The sequence below is a fragment of the Stigmatopora nigra genome, chromosome 14 (assembly GCF_051989575.1).
Source record: "Stigmatopora nigra isolate UIUO_SnigA chromosome 14, RoL_Snig_1.1, whole genome shotgun sequence".
Classification (NCBI taxonomy): Eukaryota; Metazoa; Chordata; class Actinopteri; order Syngnathiformes; family Syngnathidae; genus Stigmatopora; species Stigmatopora nigra.
The window spans coordinates 3,516,010-3,541,277 of NC_135521.1; the positions used below are offsets into that span (position 1 = coordinate 3,516,010).

At 37.5% G+C, this 25,268-nt stretch overlaps 1 protein-coding gene across 1 annotated transcript in view; it reads left to right on the forward strand.

Annotated features, from left to right (window-relative positions):
- drp2 (dystrophin related protein 2) overlaps nt 1–25,268 on the forward strand; it is a 118,049-nt gene that overhangs the window by 85,088 nt on the left and 7,693 nt on the right. Inside the window, exons 8-14 of the mRNA XM_077733012.1 lie at nt 789–935; nt 6,573–6,651; nt 12,372–12,432; nt 13,931–13,992; nt 14,691–14,765; nt 20,000–20,201; nt 23,742–23,827. Coding sequence (XP_077589138.1) covers nt 789–935; nt 6,573–6,651; nt 12,372–12,432; nt 13,931–13,992; nt 14,691–14,765; nt 20,000–20,201; nt 23,742–23,827 — 712 coding nt within the window. The remainder of the gene's footprint in view (nt 1–788; nt 936–6,572; nt 6,652–12,371; nt 12,433–13,930; nt 13,993–14,690; nt 14,766–19,999; nt 20,202–23,741; nt 23,828–25,268) is intronic.

Sequence of the window (25,268 nt, forward strand, 5' to 3'; positions counted from 1 at the left end):
AGTCATGTCTTGGGAATGTGGGAGGAAACCGGAGTACCTGGTGGAAACCCACACAGGCCCAGGGAGAAAATGCAAACTCCACACAGATCAACCAACCTGTATTTGAACTTAGTACCCTAGAACTGTGAGGCCGATGTGCTAACCACTCATCCGCCGAACCGCCTGCGGTTTCTGATTAAATAAAAAAATCCCCATCCTAAAATGCGACTTATACTCCAGTGCATATACTTCTTCCCTCTTCATTGTGAATTCTTCGGAGGGTCCGAAAAACACAGTATAATATTTATCACCCTATCTTGCCAATGCATATATATCTCTGAATATGCAAAACGTTGTGTCCAAAAACTGTTCTTTGGCATTTGCGACGGTGTCCTACAAGGACAGCTATTGGTGTCAAGAGGCCAGTTTGTGGTACTATCTTTATACTACCCCGCAATATGGCGTACTGTCAGCATATATGGTCTATAAAAATAACGATCATGACAATAAATGGGAATTATGAGGATTTTTTTTCACTGATGTTAGCAATTCTCCCAAATACAGTCCTGTGAAAGAACTTGGTGTCAACTTTCAAGTTTTTAAAAATTTACTCTCAATTGCCTAAAGTGTGGAAAACAGCTGACAGAACAAAACAACTGGCACATTAATGAATGAATTTGAATCCATAAACTGTGTTCCTCCTCAGTTTTTGGCCACCTTCTATCGGTCTGGTTTGGTCTGTTACTTATGGGGTTTGCTGTATGTACTTTAATGTTATAAATAAATACCTCTGTTGTCTGTTAATACAGCTTTTCAAGCAGGAACTGACGCAGGTGAAGGAAGGAATGAAGCACATCAATGACCTGGCGCACCAGTTGGCCATTTCCGACGTCCATTTGTCTATGGAAAACGCTCGCGCTCTGGAGCACCTCAACAACAGATGGAAATTGCTTCAGGTACTGATTTTTAGTAGACTGTCTACAAGATTCTCACAGTTTGGGTTGAGTGGTTATTACGTCGGCTCACAGTGGGGTTCCTGGGTTCAAATCCAGGTCGGTCTACCCGTGTAGAGTTTGCATATTCTCCCCGGGCCTGTTTGGGTTTTCTCCGGGAAATCCGGTTTCCTCCCACAATCCAAAGACATGTATGGTAGGGTGATTGGACACTGTTAATTGCCCCTAGGTATGAGTGCGAGCCCTAATGGTGTTTTGCCTCCTTGAGATGAGATGAGGTATATATTATTTGGGGAGTGGGGTGCTCTTGAATTTTTATCCCTTTGTGACTTGTGATTAGCCATTGATTTCCCGTTTTTTTCTGGTCCTTGCTTACTCTCTCATCTCAGTTTCTAAATGTCTCGTCAAACCATGTCAGTCTATATAAACGTTTAGTCTTTGTCAGTTTATTCAGTTCTACTCGGTCCCTATTCTGTTATGCCCTGCTTGTTTATATCCAGTGTTCTCCATGCCCTTTTTGTTTGGTTTCTTTGTTGTACTTTGACACATTCCCCTGTTTTTTTGTGGTTTGAAGTTTTTGAGCTTTTATTTTTTAGAACAAGTTTATGTTTATAAAAGTTCCTTTTCCCGTGTCTGCCTGTGCTTTCCAGCACTTGGGTCCAACTGTGCTCATCACATGCCACACTTAGCAATTATAAAAAAAACAGAATATTCTTCCAATTCTGATTTCTTCCTTGAGAACCATCTTTCGATTTCATTGATGCACTTGTTGCCAGGATCTCCCTTCTTTTGAATCATTTCTGCCACTAAGGTCTTGAAACCACTCCGAGTGAATCACTTCACCAACACAGCAAAACACAGCAGATTAAACTGGAAGGCTTGTTTTGTAATCCAGTGAAGCAGATAAAGTTGTTTCCTTCCACATTAGCCTTTGTCCCCTGTCTTGAACTCATTGGATTGTAAGGTCACACCATTGATAATTCAGAGGCTTTTCCCACAATACCTTGTGAGAATCATTCTAAATGCACACATCGTTTCTATAGAAACAAAAATTGCATATTGCAAATACAAAAAACCCATCAATAAATGTCAAACTAAATGTTTGTGGTCTTTTGGGCCTAACTATTAATCAGTTGGCTGATGTTGTAATTGCCCCTTTAAAATGAATCATTATTGTCATATATTGATTAAAAGCCAATGTGGTATAATATTCTCATTAAATTATAAATCCTGTTCAGTATTGTATTGGTGAACCACTAGATCACAGGTGTCAAACTCAAGAATCAGCTCGGCATATAATTTTCGTGTGGAAAATGAATGAAAACAATAGATTAAAATATCTTTAAAAAAATATTTCCTGCTTTCCTTTTAATAATAAAAATGTAAATACAATAAAATAAAACAACTAAGGGAAAAAATGACTTGGGTTAGCCCAAACAAGTACAAAGGGGCCATTTTCGGTTAACAATTCCTTTAAACGGTTAATACGCTGCTAATACACAATAAACATCGGGAAATCCATCCCGTACAACATCACAGTTTTAAAGTCTTCTCTCTGACATTGTTACTACTTTGAAACATGAATAAAACTCGACAGGTTTCTGTGTACTAAAATAATAATCATAATTAATATAACTACCTTTATAAATATACGGCATATCCTCGTAAGGGTTGCGGAGGTTGCTGGAGCCTATCTCAGCCGACACTAAGCGAAAGGCAGACTATACCTTAGACTGGTCGCCAGTCAGTCGTAAGGCACACTGAGAGAAACACACACAATACTACCACCACCTGTGGGAATCGAGCCCGCGCCTGCCTGCACTGAATTTAGGCGAGTGAACCTCCACACCATCAGATGGCCACTATATAAATATAACAAAATATATATACATATTTTTTAGAGCAGTAGCTCCAAAGCTCTAAGCTGCGGGACCGGTCCCTAATGTATTCATTAGTGGGCCATACGAAATGAAAAATGATATCCTATGTAATTATTATTGTCGGAAAATTGTTACATCGTGGAATTCCGTATTCCAAAACGAACCTGCATGTTTAAATATGTGAGGGTACAATAGAGCCAAATAAAAAGTCATAGATGATTAATCCATATTGCAGAAAAGCAATGAAAAATAGATTCAGGTTTTTAATGTTGTTGTTGTATTTTTTTATGTACTCAACTTTTTTTATGCAGTTTGATATTGTGTTTTCCACATTACTCTTTTATTATTTTCACTAAAAAAATTTAAAAACACTCTAAAAACTTTTTAGGGTGTTTTTAATCATTAAAATATCAGGAAAGGTCATGATAGACCTGGAAAACGGGTAAAGATTAAAATACTTTAAAAAAAAAAAACAGTCTATTTTGAAGCATTTTGAAAAGCTGAACAAGTTCTTGTCCCAATAAAAAAAAAATAGAAAATTTAGTCTGAAAAATGAATAGTAACAAATCCACTATCTGATTTAGCTTTTGCTATAAAACTTTGATGAATTGCTCATTCTTAACTGAAGTGAATAATAAAAATGAACCATTTTCCTAAATTGTTTCATCAACTATTCTGGGATCGTTTTCTATTTCCTATATCGATGCACATAAAAACTGGTGGAGTTCCTGACATTTGTCATTGATCTCGAGTGTTATAAAATTTGCAGAAGTCTCATGAGTCATTTCCGTTTTTGGATTTCTGTCTCGTGTGGAATAAATTTCTATCCATCTATTCTTTTTTAATGCCCCAGGTCCTCATTAGGGTTGTGGGGAAGCTTGACTGCCGACTTTTTCAGCCCTGAATCTCAAAACTGTGGGGCAAGCTGCTAATGCATTGCCTCTATTTTGACAAGTGTTTTATTTTTAAAAAAAGTATACTTTGTCACACATTGGCTGCCATTGACAATGACAGACACAGTAGAGTTGCTTTTAAAGAAAAACACAGTTTTATCACTGACCCCATTGTAACTTTGTCAAGTTAACACCACACAAAAATTAAAGAAGCAGTTCAACAGCCTTTCTCCAGTTAAATCAGTCTTTATCAGTCATTATCTCATTAATATAGTAATTGATATTTCCACCAGTCCATTTAAAAAAAAAATTAAAACAGTCTAAAACAGCAGATCTTCACCTAAGCAACCAAATTAAACATTTCTGAACGCAATAACCTTTGACAATTTCTCTATTATTTCACTTATACCCTGCAAATATGACTTAGATAGTCTAAAGAATTGTCAGGTCATCACAAAATTCTTTTTAATGACTTCTTTGACCTTCGACCTAGCCACTAAATAGAATCTGGTCTTCTGTTTCATATTACAGACATTATATTATTTTATTATTGTTATGTTTTCTTTGGGATTTTGGTGCAAATCCCTTGTGTGTGCTTTCTAGGTAATGTTTGATCCCTCTAGGCTCTCCTTACTTTTGTGACCAGTCGAGTTTAATTGATAATTATCCCTTGTGTGTCTATTAATATGTTGCGTCCTGGTATGTCTGGTTGTTGGAGTATTTCTTGCGTTTGGTCATGTCGTCTCCCTGTCAGTGTGTGAGTGTACGTTCTATCCCCATTAGGTTTGTTTCTTTATTGGTTTTTACCAAGTCCATGCAGTTTCTAAGGCTTTTCTGCTAGTTCTTACTAAAACCCTCAATTTTGTGCACCAGCATCCCTGTTTCCATCTACTTCCTGCATATCTGAGTGCAAATTATGCCGCACACCCCAGGGTCATTTATGGCAGATATAATCCCTTCATTTGATTGAGTTTTCTTTAACACGAGTATTGGAGTAGACCTGCCAACTGGTTTAATAATTGTTTGTTCATGTCCAGCCAATGTGGCCAAACTGGTTTTACAATTGTTTGTTAGGACAGTGGAATGTAGGACAAGCCAACTAGCTGGCCTTGCAATTGTTTGTTCGTACTACGAATTGTAAGATAGCTAACTAGCTGGCCTTGCAATTGTTTCCTTGTATTGTGGAATATGGCCAACTCACTTTGGAACTGTTTGTTCGAAAGGCGCAATATAAGATAGGCTGCGGCAGTTTGTGTGTGCTATAAAAATATCGTGTTTGCATACAACTTAAACCTGCTAATGTGTAACCATATTAGCCCAAAGTTTTGTTTACATAAGCTCTGTCCTACATCACTGTCTTAGAAATTTTACCATGTGGTCTATATAAAGACTGAGCTAGTGCTCATTCAGATAGAATTGCGAGGAAGACAGGCTGTGAGAGGTTCACAGCTGTCGGAGCATTCTCCAACCATCCTGCAGTCCGGTAATAAACCTATTTCCTATTTAAATTGATCTCACTCGTTCTTAACCTGGTCCTGAAGTTGTATTTTCAGACCTATCAACGAGGACCCCTTATAGAGAACGCAATCATCAAATTATAAAATCATCAAAGAAATTAGCAAATGTATTTGCTTTTGAAAGACTAATGCAATTAAAAAAAATCTAATTGACAATGCCCCCATGCATATGTAACTGATGAAGTGACTTTCAAATGCTTCAGTTGGTAATTAATTCATTTTCAATTCATTATGGCAGTCCATAACTACTATGTATTTGATGTATGATTCATTTGCTTTAGGTGAAAGGGAACTGATTATTTTAAATGTGTAACGTTGGCCATTAAATCAAAAATAAGATTGACAAAAAAATGCATTATGTACAGTGCATAAGAATTGATATCATATTGTCATGAAGGAATGATTTGCACCCCGAATAATGAGTAAATGTTATTGCAAGTCTGCCACTTTATACACAGTTTAAACCTTTGAATCAGTGAATGTTTCACTTTTCAATAGTGCAAATTCTCTCTTTCTCCCAGAACTATTTCCATCTTCATTAAAACTGCTCGCATTAAACCCCAATCAAATTCCTCCAGCGTGTTGATTCTGGCCGCTGCACTATCAGCGAGAACGGCTGTCCAAATTTGATTTGCTAATATTTGTCGATCGTGGCTAATGTAGGCATTTGTCTTCCTTATGGCGGCTCCAATTGCCTGAGTACGGCAGATCGCAGCAATTAGTTACATCACAGCCCGGATGGTGGCAGTTTCTTTTCAAGGGCATGTAACTTTTCGAGTGTGTTAGTCATTACCTCTGCCTAAATACTTCAAGGCCCGATTCTGCTCTCAATTTGACACGATTGGGTTTACCTGCCCATGTTTGCGGATGTGTTGCTACACCCGCTGACAGGAGAGTAATGCATTTACCTTAGCCAATATATTTCATCTGTGCAAAGGACACACTGACTCCCATGTCAGTAGAACTGCAGGCGAAGGGCGACAGCAAACTTAATATTGTCACCCCGCCACAGGTTCGTCTACGCGGTTGTCGCAATGCTTTTCATCTACCTTTACTTTTTATTGTCTTCCATTACTTTGTATGTCGTCGTGGCTCCATGGGAATCGGTGATCTCGTTCAGGGGCGAGTTAGGATTCTGTTGTCGTGCTCTCTCACTTGAAGCTCTTCAAAGGCTGTTCACAGTCCTTCAGGAGCAGAACCCTTTGCCAAAACCCTCATATATTTCTCACGCTTTGCTATTAGAGGAGACACAGGTGTTCTGCGTGTTTGGACTGTCATTGTGGGGATTTGTGACGAGCAGAATTATTCTCTTTGATTTCAACCTGCTGTGTTGTTTGTGTGGGTTTTTAGAGTTCCATTGAGGAGAGGTTAAAGCAGCTTCAAGATGCACACCGAGATTTTGGTCCTGGATCGCAACACTTCTTGTCAAGTAAGTAAAAGAATGCAAATAGAAGATGTTGGACTTTGTGAGTTTGCTTGGTTGAAAGAAATAGAAATAGAAATTAAATATAGTTGAAATGATCTTTAACTCTTTGGCTACAATTATCTGCTTTTCCATTTCCCCTAGCGTGTGTTTTTTTTTTTAATTAACCAATGACTGATGTTGAAATACGTATAAGTGTAGTAATTAGGCAATTCATCTATAACATACCTTTGATTACTGTAGCTCACCAAGACAACTGCAGCCTTTCACATCAACATAAACGCTACTTGTTAAACGTTGATATAAATTATTCATCCATTTTCTGTATTGCTTATCCTCACAAGGGTACCAGGGTCTCACAGCCATCTAGGGTACCAGACGGGGAACACCGTACACTGGTGGACAGCCAATCGCTGGGCTCAATATAAATGACCTTATGATATTTTCATATGATTTTAGCATTATATTCTGTATTGGAAGCTTGCTCTGTTCAATCATGATACTCGTCTGAAAATCTGGCGAGGCTAAACTAGAGTCAAATCATATTCACTGTTGCCACAAGATGGCACTTCCAAATCCTTTCATTTATTTATTTTCGAAAGTGCTTATCCTGGTCAGGTTCGAATGTTCTTTCAAGCGAAAGGTGTACTACACTCTAGTCTAAACTGTTCAACAGCCAATTGGAGGGCACACACAGAGATAGACAGTCACAAATCAATACAACTAAAAACAGAACTTTCAAAACAAACCATTACAATTCCACTCTAATTACTAGATTAATTGAAAATGCTTTTCTACTAGTAAATTCCATTTTCACACTTGGATAAGTTGCAAATAGAAAAAAATTGGCTTTCAACTGCAGTTCAGCACCAGATTGACAATATTCTTGGCAATTTCTCCACTAACTACACTACTCTTTCCTAGAGAAGGCGTTCTAGGGAATGAGAGAATGATTACTGACATTTGTAAAATTTCAACTGGAAGAACTTTTACTAACATTATCAGATGCACGACCTCATTTGTTGGGCTCTAGTTTTGCGTGACTATGCTGTAAACCACCTTTACGCTGGTGCTTATTTTAGTCGGAGCTAGAGCTCGCAGGCTTAGTCGGTCTGTCTTCCTGTCGCGAGAAGGCTCCCTGGCTGTGCTCATCACACCGTTCGTTGCCCTCACATGAGCGAACCTGGTTGAATTTATTTTCTATGGCTGCTGCACAAACAACAATGAAAAAAAAACACCCAGTTTCTTTGCCCGGTTTAGACTGAGGTGACTTGTTTTGGCGTGACTGAACAGTAGTCCCTTAAGGCCATCACGCTGGCTCACAGATGGCTTCACTGTGGTGTGAATAGCAGTGATATTCAGATCCCTCCAACGTGCATAGATTTTTGCTTTGTGGGGCTTCGTTATGGTGCCAATAAGCCATGCATGAGTCAGAAAAAAAATGGGAATTTGCTTTGGTTTTAAACGAGGTAGGGATGTTGTTGGGTACCGTATTTTCACGACTATAAGGTGCACTTAAAAGTCGTAAATTTTCTCCAAAATAGGCAGTGCGCCTTATAATCCAGTGCACCTTATATATGGAAAAAAAACAGAAAACCAGAAAACCAAAAACCACCACTGTCGGATATTAAAAAAACACAAACGCCTGAACTGAAAAAAACTGTTAAATATGCAGATGCCATCTTAGTTTACAAAATCTTCCATCATATAGCTCCTCCCCCACTGCAAGATTTTATACAAAAAAATCCAAAACATCAACAATGGCTGGCTCTAGAGGTGACTGTAAAGTAGTGAGCGCTTCATACCTGGAAGTCAATAGCAATTACCGTATTTTCACCACTATAAGGCGCACTTGAAAGTCTTAAATTTTCTCCAAAATAGGCAGTGCGCCTTATAATACAGTGCGCCTTATATATGGAAAAATGTCATTCATTGAGGGTGCGCCTTATAATGCGGTGCGCCTTATAGTCGTGAAAATACGGTATTTTGACTGGTAAAATTGGACACTAGGCTATTGCCGTCAATGGCAGTGAAACATGATCATTCATTTACAGCCATTCCACTAGTAAAGTTTAAGAATATTAAGGAAAACAAAGATTACAAATGAAAGAATTTAGGTTTGCTGTCACAACATTGAAAACTCGTATATAGTACACCTCTTAGATTAGTATTACTACTTATATTTTACTTATACTTATTTAATACAGATATATTAAAAGTGGAATTGCATCACATATTATTATTTTTTACACAATAATAATTACAAAAATAAGTACCAGAAATGTAACAATTGTTAAAATTGTTTAAAAAATTCTATTAAAATCATTGTGTTACATTAAATTGGAGATCTATCCCCATTAATGGCAGATACTGAGTTAATACACTTCCATTTTCAAGAATAGTGATGTTATAAATGCTGGCTGGACTTGACTGTGTCAAGAATTGCTTGAAGCTACACAGCATCTGCGTGGGGCTTAGCTGCACATTCCAACTCAACTTTAGCTTTTAAAATGATAACACAACATTGATTTTTACTTACAGCATTCTACTTAATCCACAAGCTTTTTGGTACCACCGCAGGGCCCTTTAAGACGGATGCACATTTTGGCTGGCTGCCCTTATTCTCTACTCAGTTTGAGAGTTCACGCACACACAGCTGAGGTCTTCAATAGTTTGTCTTCTGTTTGGCTGCCAAGGTGATCTCAAGCGTAACGTTCACGGGCAAAAAGACACCCCAGCTCACATGGAATATTTTCTCCACATTTTAACGCTTGAATAATTTTTTTAAAAGTACATTTTGGCATTCTTAACCATCGATATCGGACTCATTTGCTTGCTTTTTGCCACAATAGACTGATGATGGCGGAATATCTAGTGCCGTTAAATTACAAGTCGAAGCATACCTTGATGTTGTATTCAAATTTCTATATGGATTAAGTGTCTTTCGCTTGAGACCAGACTAGTAATCCACAATGTGACGATATATATTGGCAGTTATACATAAAGTGACCTATATCTATCTCTAATGCTTGAATTTTGTTCAGTAAGAAAATACATTTATAACATCTAATGTTGTTGTTATGATTTCAAATGGCCTGTAGCATAATAGAGGATTTTCGCCATATTGTTCACATCTATAGATGAAGCCAGGTCATCCCTTTCTGTCGTTATTTGCAAAACATCTTCAAACAACTCGAAATCTAAAACAATTGCAATGAAATTTCAATGTAGCCTTGCTTGGGAGATGACCTTACCTATGTAGCAAAAAGGTGAAGGGCTTCATAAATCTTTTTTTCACGTCCACAAACCATAAGTCGTCCAGCTATTTTAATTTCATATACACACCAGAGCTTGTACCCTCAGCTGGGATGGTTCCAGTACTCCCCATGACCCTAGTGAGGATAAAACAGTTCCGAAAATGAATGAATAATATAGAGGAAGGGGAAAAAAGCAAATCCAAATTTGTTGAGGGCTATGGGTGGTGCTGGAGCCTATACCAGCCAATGATGGGAACCAGGTGAGGGACGCCCTGAATTGGTGGCCAGCCAATCACAGTGCACAAATGTGTTATAATTCTCACTCATAACAAAACTATTCAATATAAAAGTCATGTAAAAGAGAAAAGGTTATGTTTACCGCATTTATTCCAGTATAAAGTGCAGCCATAATTTGTGACTAAAACTTGTATAGAACAGTGTATGGTGGGTTTTTTTTTTGCGATATATACCTCAGTTATTATTTCGTTATTTGAATTGTAACGGCTGGGATTGAGTAACCTTGTTTTACTGCCAATGAAAGTGACAGACTTTCAATCCAGTTTTACAATTGCTGACATCCCTTCCTAGTCAAAATAAGTTGGATTTCTGTCACTGTCGATGGCAACTGTTACAGTTATCAGAGTCGTAACAGCAACCAATGAGTCAATACTTTAAAAATAGATAAATACAGATCAAAAACTATGTTTTACCCGATTCTGGACCTCTGAAAAATACCTTGTTTGAGGTTGATTTCATACTGTTGGATTTGGGACATCTCAATACTAAACATGACTTTGAGTAAATGAATAATTCCCTAATTTTCCGCAGGTTAGATTACTGCAACTTCTCTGCTATTAGTAAAAAAAAAATCACTCTTTTGCCGCCAGCTAGTTCCGGCAGCAGCAAGGCTCCTCACTAAATCAAGTAGACGGCATAACGTTGCTCCAATTTTAGCATTACTTCATTGCCTTCCAGTCTGTTTTCGAATTGATTTCCTGATTTTACAGATTACTTTTAAAGCAAGTGGGCTTGGCTGTGAGGTACCTTGAAATTTTTACTACATATGTGTCAGTTCTAATGTTACAGCGCACCGATGCACTTTCAAATGATTTATCGGACAAATGGTAACATGGCACAAGGCAGACACATCCATTAAATAACTGCAATTGCTCCAACTGGCGCCCAATCCCTAAATGCAGAGGTTGACAACCAACTTTATGCTCTCATTCACTGATGTGACCGCCACTCACTAGGTTAAGTTTTAGTGTTAGTCGATGAAAACTCCAAAAAATTTAAATCTTTCCAGATCTTATCTATTTTTGGTCTAGAAAAATATTTTAAAACATTTTCCAGTATTTGAAGGACAACATTTTTAGTAAAAAAAAAAAACATTTTTATGATGCTGGCTCTTTTTTGCGCCATATTTCAACCCCTGTTTTGCAAGTTGAAGCGTGAATTTTGATCTTTCTATGAAAATTTTAGATTCAGATGGTTAATATAAATAAATAAAAAACGCAATGTACTGCAGCCGTGGTGAAGGTTGACAGTATAAGCATGAATGGTGGCCAAAAAATGGTATTGCAGCTGGTGAAAATGTTAAACAATCTTATAACAACAGCGAATGGTCGTCTGTCTAGCAACCTTTGCGAGGATTTTCGGAAGAGATGAATGAGTTAAAAATGAATCATATCAACATGAACAGCGTCTCTCACAAGACATGTTTAAGTTGTTATCTTTACGTCATAAAAAAAGTGTCACCAATGATTTTTTTTTATTGTTACAAAAACAACACTGTAGCGAACTCAAAATCTGGATTTTATATAAAATGGGCACTATTCTGTCGTCTTCTGGCACAATTGCAGCAGTAAAATTTATTCCAAGATTGAAATTCACAATCCCCTATTTAACGACTTGCTGCCATTGATGAGACTGGAATTCACATCTATTTTAACTGGGATTAGTGCCCTCCCAATGAAAATGGATTGACGTCATAGCTGTGTCTGATAAATTTAATACAACGTTCTACCCATGCAATACTAGGAAGGTTAGTGCCATGTTTTCTTCTTTTCAGTGTTATAAATAGCAATTTCACAAAGGTACTATGTGGTCAATGTGAGAACAGCTCTTTTTTAAAGCAACTTTAGCTCCAGTCTCCTCATTAGCCTATCAATACAGCATAACAGTCAACATAGAGGTCATGACAGCAAAGCTGAAATAACACAAGCAGCTCACGAATTCATGCCTCTGAATGCGAAACATGTTTTATTCTTCTCTTCTTTCAATTTGGCCGTGCCAAACAAACACAACACTATCTTTTTGTCCTTTGTCTGACCACGCCAGGGCCGCCCACTTAATAAGGTCTGAAAGAAAAACACAATGTCGCAGAGGCCAGCGTGTGCCATGGCTTTTCACGCATGGGAAGGTTCTCCCACTGACTGTATTCCCCGTGTGTGTGTGTGTGTGTTTTAGGTTCAGTGCAGATACCATGGGAGCGTGCCATCTCCCCTAACAAAGTGCCATATTACATCAAGTAAGTGCAAAGTCACGGTCACACTTTACAGTTGTTGTTTTTTATTTCTGGCAAGATGATGATGAATAAAAGGGGGCGTGTTGTTGTTGTTATTGTTGTTGTTTCCCAATAATTGTAAAGTCACAGATCGCTGTCAAGCCCACTGGTCTTTGAAACCAATTGCATTTCCTCTCCACTGTTCCAGAATGACCTTGTAGATCAAGCATGTCGACTTCATTTTTATTGCAGGCCATGTCATAGTTACAGTACCAACTAGGCTGCCATAATTAATTGGCAGTTTTTCTGATAGTGGATTGAACGTTTATAGGCAAATCTGTCCAAATCCTCTTTTTCAGCCTTTTAATAGCAAAAATGTTGTTATTTATTCAGATTTAAAAATTAATTCATTCTTAATGCCACTTATTTACAAGGGTTCACGGGGGTTGCTGGAGCCTATCACAGCCAACTGTGGAGAATAGACCCCTGAAATTGTCCACTTGGTGAAGATGTACTAGTAGTAATAGTAATCTTAGTGGTTAAGAGTTGTATTATTCAGTCATCTCATCTCTCTCATCTAATTTTCTGAAATGCTTTATCCTCGTACGGGGTGCTGGAGCCTATCCCAGCTGACTTATGGGCATTGAATCCGTGGCCAGCCGAGAAAGACAACCATTCATGCTCACACTCATCTTCAGCCTACCATGCATGTCTTTGGAATGTGGGAAGAAACATATAGTGCACAGAAAATTGTCTTTTAGTTGCATTACTAATGCATAAATTCCAGTACTTTCCCCAGATGGCATTGCAATTTGATGCAATAAAAGAATGGAAATCAATTACCATGAATATATAATTTGTGAGTTGGCTGCACGGTTTTTACTGCTTCATCACAAGAGATATGTCTTCCGTTTTTCTCTAATAAATGCCAGCATGTTTATTCTTGTAAAAACAAAATCAAAGTTGATGTTGAAGTTGCCATTAAACAAGCAGAATCGATAAATAGTTAGGAGAAAAATAAACGTTGGTGTTTGTCTGTGCATTCAAGTGTTTATCCAGTTTTTTTTTTCAGAACACAAGCAGCATTTAGAGTGTTTCTACTTCATTTGTGTGTATCATACACAACCTCCTCATTTGTTCAATGTTAGTTATTCTCCCTGTGTATTTATTTATATATTTATATTTATCATTTACACCAAAGGAATCCGGATCTTTTTCTTATTTTTTTTTTTTAAGATGACCTATGGCTCCCTGGGCCTAGAAAAGAAACACAGCCGAGCTGTCTTCCGTTTTAATACCCTTCAATGTGGAATAAATTGCCTGGAGAGTACCAAGACCAGAAAAGAACAACAACAAACTCATATTGTTTCAGACTTTTAATTCCCCTGCTCACTTTAATTGCCTTTGTCACGTAGGGTAGTTGAACTTTTTTAATGGGAAACATTTAGTCTTTTTTGTCTTTGCTATTTAAATGTACTGTATAAATGTTTAAAATGTGCGTTTCTTCTGCTTTTTTTTGCAGCCATCAGGCACAGACCACATGCTGGGACCACCCAAAGATGACTGAACTGTACCAAGCACTTGGTAAGTTGCGTGCTGCAGTAAGATGTTTAGTTTTCGTATTGAGTTATTTATTATAAATCTGAATCCAGCTCTGTTTAATTTGCTGACTTGTATTTATATTTAATACCAACAATTACTCTGTAGCTTCTTAAACTAACTCCTTAATTTGAATGGAGGTGGCCTGGTGAAATGAGTGGTTAGCGTGTTGGCTTCACAGCTCTGGGTTCCTGGGTTCAAGTCCAGATTGGTCCACCTATGTGGAGTTTGCGTGTTCTCCCTGGGCCTGTGTGGGTTTTCTCCGTGTACTCCGGTTTCCTCCCACTTTCAAAAGGGGAAGGGTCTTTGTTTCCAGTAGTTGATGTTATTTTCTTTCTCAGTGTCTTCTAATTTGCGATATATCAGCTCAGTCACATGACCATCGGAGCCTCAGTTTGCACCATATCATCTACACGCTTTGAGAGTGCAAACGATCACACATTTCATTAGGAAGTCTCGTTTTTGTAAAGAAAAACAAAATCCGTAGGGAATGGCTCTCGGGTGTGCTGATTGCCTTTTGCTTAACCTTTAATTAACTGGAATTAAAAGATGTCATGCATCATGGTCGTTAACCTTATTTGACAAAATTAAGAAAAAGCCAGAGAGAAGGGCAAGGAGAGTTAACGACTTGTGGCATGTTGCAATGGTATGATAATAAGGCTCCGTTTCTGTTTCCCCGTCAGCGGATTTGAACAACATCAAATTCTCAGCGTACAGAACGGCTATGAAGCTACGTCGAGTTCAGAAGGCTCTGAGACGTAAGTTGTCACTTCTTTTTATCACTTCTTTGAGGCATATTTCAAAACCATAGACAGTGAGAGATGTCCAATCCATTTGCAGCGAGTACCGTATTTTCCACACTGTAAAGCGCACCACATTATAAGGCGCACCTTCAATGAATGACATATTTTTAAACGTTTTTCAATATATAAGGCGCACCACATTTTAAGGCGTTACAGTAAAGGTTTGGGTTGCGTTATTATGCATCCATTAGACAGTGCTGCGTTAAAGGGAATGTCAACAAAACATTCAGAGAGGTCGGCCAAACTTCATTAATAGATTACAAATCAGCTTTCTGAAAACTCACGTAGTTTGCAGTCTAGCTTAGAATGCTATGTTGACGCCAACATCTAGCAGCTGGAGTTCTTTTGTAACTTCACCCAGAATGATGGCGAGCACTGAATTAGAGTGCTCGCCGTCATTTTGAGTATACTGCATGTACTTCTATGGGGGAAATGGAGTCGGGGGCTGCTGACCATTGTTGCTGCTCATTTTTTTATCCATATATCAGACGTACCGGATTATAAGGCGCACGGTCAGCTTTTGAAAAAAATTAAAGGCTTTTAGATGCGCCTTATAGTGCGGAAAATATAGTACTTGTTCCATTAGATCGCTCATCTCTCGCTGTGAATGGCAGCAAAACGTCGAAGGTCTTAAGAAATGGGAACTATACTAAAAAGGGCTTCACTAATGTAATTTTACATGTAGAAAAAACGAATTTGGAACTCATATCTGGCTGGATTTGACAATTTCATAGTTATTCCATCCAACACAAATCATCAGGGAACACCTACTTTATATCAGTAATTCTGATTCACTAGAATTTATGATCCATTCTTCCTTTCGGGTTCCACATTCGTTAACACATGTTGATAGAATAACAGAACAGACACATGGTAACAAAAGAATAACATAACTATGGATAGCATGCTAGCAGACTGTAGAAATCTGCAAATCATTCGGGTAGTGACATTAAATGTTGTTAGGTTATTTTTCAGTGGGTGGGACCAGGTCAGATGAGAAAAGAAGACTTACTAGGATCTAATTTCTTTATTAAGCCTATTCAGTCACTTTTATGGATGGATTTTGGTCCAAAATATGGCCTGCTATCATGTTAAACTCACTTACTGTCGTATTTCATAGTACCTTTATGCAATTTCCCTTGGCACACTTACTGCGAATCACTGAGGTAAGTATATTGTTATCCTGCAATATCACTAATGGTCTATGACAACCTCTCCTATAGAATGAGATATACTGTCATCAGGCCTGAGAGTTTTTCATTCGGAATCATTGCTCTACTTTGTTTCTCAGAGAGTTTGAACTTCATTAGGTTTACACTTAGTACGCTATCTCATTAACTGAAGATATTTTCTGACAACTTGGCATATCATCTGTACACAAATTCAGATAAATAACATGTAAAACTATTGTTTTAAAAAAAATCTCCAGGTTAAATGAAGATTTTTCATGTTTTTGTACACGTATTACTAGAGTTTTGTGATCTTTTTTCACATATTCAACCATGCATGTTTACATTCATAAACAGTAGTTATTCCTCCTAGTCCAAGTGCTTTTTTTTTCTTGCTTGTTGCTACAAAAACTAACATTTATCTCCATATTTCTCAATTTTCAAGAAAGTGTTAAGCCTATCTATTTTCCTACACCAAGCCTTTTTTTTGTACTGGACTCAAGAAATTGTATACATTGCTTTCAAAATTTAATAAGTGACTTTTTCAAGAGCAAAAATCGGAATGTTTTTTACAAAACATAGATTAGTACAACATTGGTGCAGTGGCTTCACAACATAAGTGTTTGAACAATTTTTAGGTCAGATGTATTAACTATTAGAATAAATAAGTACTATAACTGATAATACTAATTCACTAGTCATTTCCTAATCCATGAGTTGTTGATTAGTCAATTATTTGTAGCAGGCCTAATTGGCAGACATAGCAAATTAAACAATTTGGTTCCCAACACAATTTATCTTGAAACCCCTGCTTTAAACAAATGAACAATTCTTGAAAAGTTCCTAAAAATGCACTTAGTTTGGATGTACTTTTTTTCCTGCTACATGTAGACAAGACCTTATTATGCAATAAAAGTCAGAGCCATTGAATTCACGAGTTCCTTAGTAATTAGATCCACTAATTGATCTATTTGACTCAGAGAGGAGACAGTAATCATTTTCTGCTGCGCGGCTAAGCCTTGAATATGTTCTGCTTCAGGGTCAAAGCCCTCGTTACACGGCTAAAACATCTCTCACAACCAAGCTGTTTCTCGAGAGAAGAAATATCTCAATATGAAGGGGTTATCGGCTCGCGATAGGATCGGCAATTCTGGCGATGATGTATTCAAAATACTGCTGCGTCATTACTTTTGCGGAGCCCAGACGGATTAATCACACTTGTGCTTTGAAATCAGGTAGCAAAGTTACACTATAATTTTGGTGGCTGTTGGTCTGCATGATTTATGTATACTGAAACTAATGGGCATGGAGAAATATATCACGCCCATTGTACATTTAATGAGTTCACTATTTAGGAAAGTACTACACTTTTGAATGCTCATGTGCTCATATTTCAGTCTAATTGTCTTTATTGATATTCAATGCATTTTGGTTGGGAGGATTGGATTTCTATGTTTCTTTGCCATTGGCAGGCAAACACTTGCATAAAAAATATTTTTATTCATTCATATATTCATTTATATTCTGTACTGCTTATCGCTTATCCTCACAAGGGTCGCAGGGGGTGCTGGAACCTATCTCATCTGCCCTCAGGCACCAGGCCGGGACACCCTGACTTGGTGTCCAGCCAATCACAGGCCACTATAAGACAAACAACCATTCACGCTCACATTCATAACTAGGGGCAATTTGGAGTGTTCAACCAGCCTCGTATGCATGTTTTTGGGATGTGGGGGGGGACACCAGAGTACCCTATGGTAAGGGGTTAGTGGGAACTACCAATGTTACTACTGACCATTAAGTGCATGTCTCAAAGTGGAAAGCATAAACCTTATTTTATAATACAAAAGATGGTCTACATTTACTGGTGATTCGCTGGGAATCCATACAGTGGTAATACACAGAAAGATGGACGTTTAATAGCAGAATTACCTCTTGATGTGTGGTTTTCCTTTGGTTCACAGCTTGACCTGTATTAACCTTCAGCCTGCTTGTACTCTAAACGAAATGAAGTTTTTTCCTGCCTTCAAGACACACGAAAACTTCTCCAAAGCGTCTCTCATAGACTCGCCCTCTTGTCCGCTCTCTTATCTCCTCATTCCTTCTTCCGTCTTTGACTCCACATCATTAAAGCTTTTAATTGAGCGCAGTCACTCCGTCTGCACACTTGGCAAATAACGCCGCATAAAGAGCCTCCCATACACATTTTTAGGTGATTGTATCCTTATTTCCAAGCCGACTATCGATCGGACCAATTATACCTTCAGTCAACCCGCACCCTTTTAGCGCCACTCAATGGGAAAATTACTTTAGGAGTAGGAAGCTCACATTTGGGTCACAGCTTCCAAAGCATCCAGTTAAGTGGATGGGGGGAAAAAAAGCTGAATCAGACGTATTCTCATTTAACGAAGCTGGATGATGGAACTTGGTTGACAATTAATATTGAACGTAAATACTTTATAAACGTACCGAATAAGCGCTAAAAGATGCACATACGTACCCCCATATGTTATTTTTTAAATACAGGTAGTCCTTAGGTTACAATGTCCTGGACGTGCTAGGTTTGGACTTTTGTATATACAGGGTGACCCAAAAAGATGCGTACCCATATTATATTTGATAAAAAAAATCCATTTTTTAACCAATGTCTTTTCTGTTGCAGGACGTGAAAGGTGAACCTATGGATGATTGTTTTCAGCTACAGTTGCCCCAAAAAATGTCTTGGACAAATCAGCGATCATCCATAGGTTCACCTTTCACGTCCTGCAACAGAAAAGACATTCATTAAAAAATTGATTTTTTTTATCATATAAAATATGGGTACACATCTTTTTGGGTCACCCTGTACTTTCTGCTTGGCTAGTACATAGTGCTTGTTTGTGTTTATAGTCTGCCTGGGAGGATGCTTTACTTTACTTTTGCTTTCCTTTCAGTCAAAAGAATAGCAATCACTATGAAAGCAAAGTTAATCATAAAATGGATGTTTGGTATGAAGATATGCTGCATTCAGAACACTTGTCGCCAAATGCAGTTTTGTGTTCTTATGTTGCTGACAGTCAAAGTCAAACAACTCACGTCACCTAATGGGTTGTGTTGCATGTACGCTGCGCTTCATGTTGTAATGTTGATGTTTTGAGGGCTCTGTTTTCTGGGTTTTCCCTAAATGCACCACACAAATTTCTGACTGTCATTAGAGAGGGTGAGGCAGACAATATGGCTGTTTCGGGTTTTGTTTTCAAGAGCCCTTTTAACTCTAATAGTGAAATCAGATTTTGGGAAAAAAATTGGGTTGCATCTCTAGCGTGGAACGGAACCCAATTTTAACTCCCTCTATTGCAGTAAACAATTAGAGCAAACAGAACAGTTCTTCTTTTTTTTGTGGTGAACTATTTTCTTGAAACCACGCACATTTTCAAAGTGTGGTATTGAATTCACATCTTTGAACCAACAATGAGAGTCACAGCAAACATCATATAAAATATTCCATTTGCCACAAAGTATGTATTGCGTAGGTTGCTGGCGGCTCAGGTAACGTTGCCTTGGCTGCAGTTGCCTTGCCACTGAGCATCTCTACTCTTGGCTCCAATAGAATAAAAAAATGCATACTGCCTTGAAATATGTTGTACATCTTTGCTAGGACAATGTTCTCAAGTGCCATCATTTGAATGAATAAAACAACTAGTAATGAAAAGCAGTACATAGGAATTTTTCGAAGAATACCCATGGTTCATTCATTTTGGTGATAATTTGTTAATGAAATGTGAAAACTTCCTGAGATTAGAGATTGTCAGATATTTTTTTTTCCACTTTGCACTATGATTTCTTAAAGTAGTCGGATTAATACGTCATTAGAATAAATAGTGGCCTTACCAACATTAATTTGCTGCCACAATCTCACTTCACATAGATTGGACGTCTACTAGTAATAATAAACTCGTTTAAATGTGATTTCAGGGATGTATTAGTACAGATATCAGTGCAACAACTACTAATGACTGTGATTTTGATGTGTTTTGTTAGTTGATTTAGTCGCGCTGAGTAACCTGGCTGAGGTTTTTCGAGAGCAGGAGCTCCAACAAGCCGAGCACATTTTGGACGTAGTGGACGTCATCCACGGCCTGACGGCGCTCTACGAGAAGCTGGAAGAGGAGCGGACTGTCCTGGTCAACATTCCACTTTGCGTGGACATGTGTCTCAACTGGCTACTCAATGTCTACGACAGGTGGGTCAAAAAGACACTTATAAATAGGGTTCAATCAATCTTTGAAGTCTGGGCAGTGTGGCACATTCGCTCAATAATGTGGAATTTATACTTGAATGATTTGCTTTGCAATTATGGCCGATTTACAATGAGGTTATTTGGTGCTCCATAAAATTCCTTATTCACTCATAGCAAACACAGTTGTTACTTTTTATGTACATCAACTATGCTTTTGATTGACCTCTTTTGAAAAAAATGCCAGCATAATTCATTCATTCATTCATTTTCTGAACCGCTTACCCTCACAGGGGTCTTGGCGATGCCGGAACCAATCCCAACTGGCTACTGGGAGCTGGTAGGGGACGCCCTCAATTATTCACGCTCACACTCATACCTAGGGGCAATTTACAGTGCCCAATCAGCCTACCATGCATGTCTTTGGAATGTGGGAGGAAACTGGAGTACCCGGAGGAAACCCACACAGGCCCAGGGAGAAAATGCCAACTCCACATAGGTAGACCGACCTGGATTTGAACCCAGGTCCCCCACTGTGCGGCCGGCGCGCTAACCAGTCAGCCGTTGGGCCCTTTTACACACCTATGGGAAAAAATGGAGACAGTTACTAATCATCACGCCTTATGCCTATGATTTTTGTTCCATTGAATCCGCAAAACCTGAGCCGCAAAGTAGCAAAGGATCACTATATTGGCTCATGCATTGATGAAAATTTTATCAACACATAAGTGTCGGTCAAGCTCTGTGGCTGACCTGGAAAAAAAGGTTGAGCTTAAGAAGTTGACTCCTTGAAATATAGACAAGCATCTTGACTGGGTCAGCAGTTAGTAGCATTAAGTATAACTCACAGAAAGGAGCAGTAACAACATGTCACTGTAAATGGAGCAAATAATATAATACTAAAAAAATGTATGCAAATAATCTTAAATCAGAAGATATTTTTACCTGATTCCGATCCTAGTAAAATGACTTGATACAGAACAATCATGTAATTGGGTGGGGGACAACCCTAGTATAAATATGACCGCTTTTTCCTAAGACATTAAAAATACATACTCCCACCACCAGTATAATAAATAAAAAATAACTGTGCTCCAGAATATTGGCTGTCTCGGTTGCTTTATGCACATGACAACTTTAGCTCCAAAAGTGGAAGAGATCAATCTGGCCTTTCGAGACATATCCTCTTTCACGGAGACTTTCAATCTAATTTTTTTCGCGCCCTGATTGTCTTCTTCTTGCCGTCTCCTAAGATAAAGAAAGACATGCAGGAATTGGAGAAATCCTAAGAGTCTTGTAAATTTGCTGGGTCGCTCTGAAACACTTGCTGCTAATGAGACAATAAGAGACTTCACACATTGCATATATTTTTATGATTTCTTTTAGTTTTCAAATGAATTATATTAGTTTTTGGGTGCTTGAATCATGTTCAACTCCTTCAGAGCCATTGACAGCGATGGATATCCAAATAATTTGAACTGGGAGATATTTTGTCAAACCAAACTGGGAAGTGAGAACTATAAACAGCATTATTATGTTTTGCTATTGATTCCTGATTTTTATTTTTATTGAAACTTTTTGTTGCCTACTGTAGTTGACTGGCAACTAATTCCAGGTGTACTTTGTTGACTAGAATTGCCCTCGTGAGGATAAGTGACTCAGAAAATAAATGAGTGAATGTTTGTTTTTAATAGAAAAATAACGAGGAGTTTGTGATGTGCAAAGTAAAATAGTTCAGAAAATTGTCATTCATTTTAGCCTAATCATTTAAGCAATATCATTATATATTGTAATAGTGTTGATAAAGCGCTATAGTACAAGTCCTTGTTATGTTTTGTTGGGGTTTTGGGTGGATGGGTGTGTTTTCCTTGTGTGTCCTGTCCATGCGATTATGTGCATTTCACCTGCTGTATGACCCAGGTTTTTGTGATTGTCATCAGCCTCTGTCTGTGTATTTAAACCCTGTGTTTTTGTACGTCCTTGTGAAAGTATTGTTTCCTGGTGAGTGATGTTTGCCTGTTCGTCGGTGTGGGTCTCCCCTTTTAAGTTGGTATTTTTGTCATTTTTTTCATTTGGATGCCAAACTGCCATCCAAAAAGGGATTCATCAAATTGATCAAGGTCTACTTTTGGCAATGTGTGTAGGTTTGTTGGTGTGCTTGTGTTTAAAGTGTCCTTTTGTGCATCAACGGGGTTCCATGCAAGAGAGTTCTTGCATGAAAGCGGATGACAACCGCTTGCCTACTCATGTATCTGGATCAACTCCAACTTCCTCTCGGATAATGTGCGTGCACCGTTAATGCTGCCCGTTAACTTTTCATGTGACATTAATCATCTCCCTTGTGAAAGGCGACCTCACTTTTTAGCGACTCGCATTTTTAAGGAAAACCCAACTCAGGAAACCTAATTTTATGAGATACTTTAGATCTCCTCCGTTTGCCCTTTCTCATGTTAACATGACAAGCTTCCATCTCCCCTGAAATAGTTGCTCATTACTCTCTGAGTCGTTTCTGGGCCGCGCTAGTGCCTTAGCTATTGAATATGAACAAAGACATGAAGGGAAGATCAACTTATTTGCCTTTCCCTCTATATTCTTCTATATGTATATATACATGTATGTATGTATTTATGTATGTGTGTGTGTGTGTGTATATATATATATATATATATATATATATATATATATATATATATATATATATATATATATATATATATATATATATATATATATATATATATATATATATATATATATATATATATATATATATATATATATATATATATATATATATATATATATATATATATATATATATATATATATATATATATATATATATATATATATATATATATATATATATATATATATACATCTATCTATATATATCTATACATCTCTATATCTCTATCTATATCTATATCTATCTCTATCTAAGTCATCTCTCTCTATATCATCTCTCTCTCTCTCTCTCTCTCTCTCTCTCTCTCTATATATATATATATATATATATATATATATATATATATATATATATATATATATATATATATATATATATATATATATATATATATATATATATATATATATATATATATATATATATATATATATATATATATATATATATATATATATATATATATATATATATATATGTTGTTTCTCATTTTTTAAATAGGTATACATTTCATTCATTTTCTGACCTTGAATTGACCCCCCAAAACTTTTCAGCGATATCATCTATTACTTTGCCATAGATTGTATGCATGTGTGAGTCTGCACTTGTGTGATCATATTATCGCTGTGTGAGGCACAAACCCAAGAAAATTCCTCAAGTCCCCGCAGTGTCTCCAGTGTGTGCGGGCGGCGTCCCTAATACAATTTCACACCATTGCAATGACCTGCACCGTCCTGCCGTGACCCACGTAATTCATCCTCCCTTTCATTCCTCTCTCTAGGCGAGCCACGGAGGCATCACTAATACCGGCTGCGCGTTCTTCATTGTTCTAAACCTTCATCTTTCCCTCCACTTAGTCCTCGCAACGGCAAGATGCGTGTGCTGAGCTTCAAGATGGGCCTGGTGAGCTTGTGCAACGCCGATGTCCAGGAGAAATACAAATGTAAGTGAGTTATGCAACCAGCCACTCATTGCAGACGTCGCGAACAGATGCACTACACTTCTAATGGAGGAAATGGCCGATGCTTTCTCTACAGCGAAAGATTTAAAAGGTTCGCTCGGCACTAAAGCCTCTATTCAAGCATACTTCTTCTTACATGCCTGTCATTTTTCCTCCAAGCCACTCTTAATCCATTGTAAATTACCTTCAATATTTATAGTGCTGGTTCTTGTAGTTTTTGAATAATTTGTCCACCTAAATTTATTGAATTTAGTTAACAGATCTAATATCTAATCTAAGAATTTTTTTTCATAATTTGACTGTGCCTGCGACTTATGTCTTTTTCTGTCAGAAAATTAGATGAGACCTAGACCAACAGCTTTTTATGTTATGTTTTTTAGACAATAGTTATCCAAAAAACTTCATACTGTGTTACATAAAGAGGTGCCTTTTTAATCGGTTGTTCAAAGATAGTGTAAGACCATTCATGAACTGTTGTACAGAAAAAAAAACTTTAAAGTGGCTATTAATTTGATAATTGAGTTATCTTGGTCTGCTCTTCACATTTACCTTAAAATTTGACCTTAAAATGGAAAAGGCTTCAGTTTTTTGACTGAATCTTACTTGAATGTCTTATTAACTCTCATTGATATTTGGAATCATCCATTTAATTGAAACTACTTGAATGCCCAAATGATCATTCCCATTAACATTAAACTGACCTGGAATTTCCCCAAAACCAACAGAAAATAACCTGGATTTTTTTCTGAAATTAACAGGAAATGCCTCAAACTCAATAGACACCAGCCTTCAAATGACTCACGTTTAATAGGAATTAACCCGAAATCATGACTTGAATTGCGGCAAAATACACATAATCAAAATGAAAAATGATCTGTCAATGCCATAAAATGAATCAAAATCTCCTCCAAATCTCTAGGAATGTATTAAAAATACAGGAAGTGAACCAGAATGGCCCAGAAGCTAAATGAAGTGTTCCATCATACTAAGAATATGACTGTCTACACATTCTTTTACATGATGTAATTATTCTATTATCTTTATGAACTCATTGGGTGCCCACTGTTGGTGATAGAGCTACAATCTATTCAAAATGACAGTTCCCACTATTGTTGACTATAACAAGGTCATTTTTTTTAGCCACGCAGCTGAATTTTGAAGCAGCTGTCTAGTCGTTGTGTACTCAATCCATGATCCGAAACAACAATAACAACAATGGCACTGGGAAACATTGCCAAGAATTACTTATAGTCTGAGGATCATTTGTGTAGACTGAAGACCACAACTGTTCCCCAGTTTAAAGATCCCAGACCAGATGTGAGGCGGCTTTAACTGTCTCACCAGACTCCAGCTGTCAAATCGCCATAAACACAGATGTTCCCTTTTAATTCCTTTTAAATCATCTCATCTCATCTCATTTTCT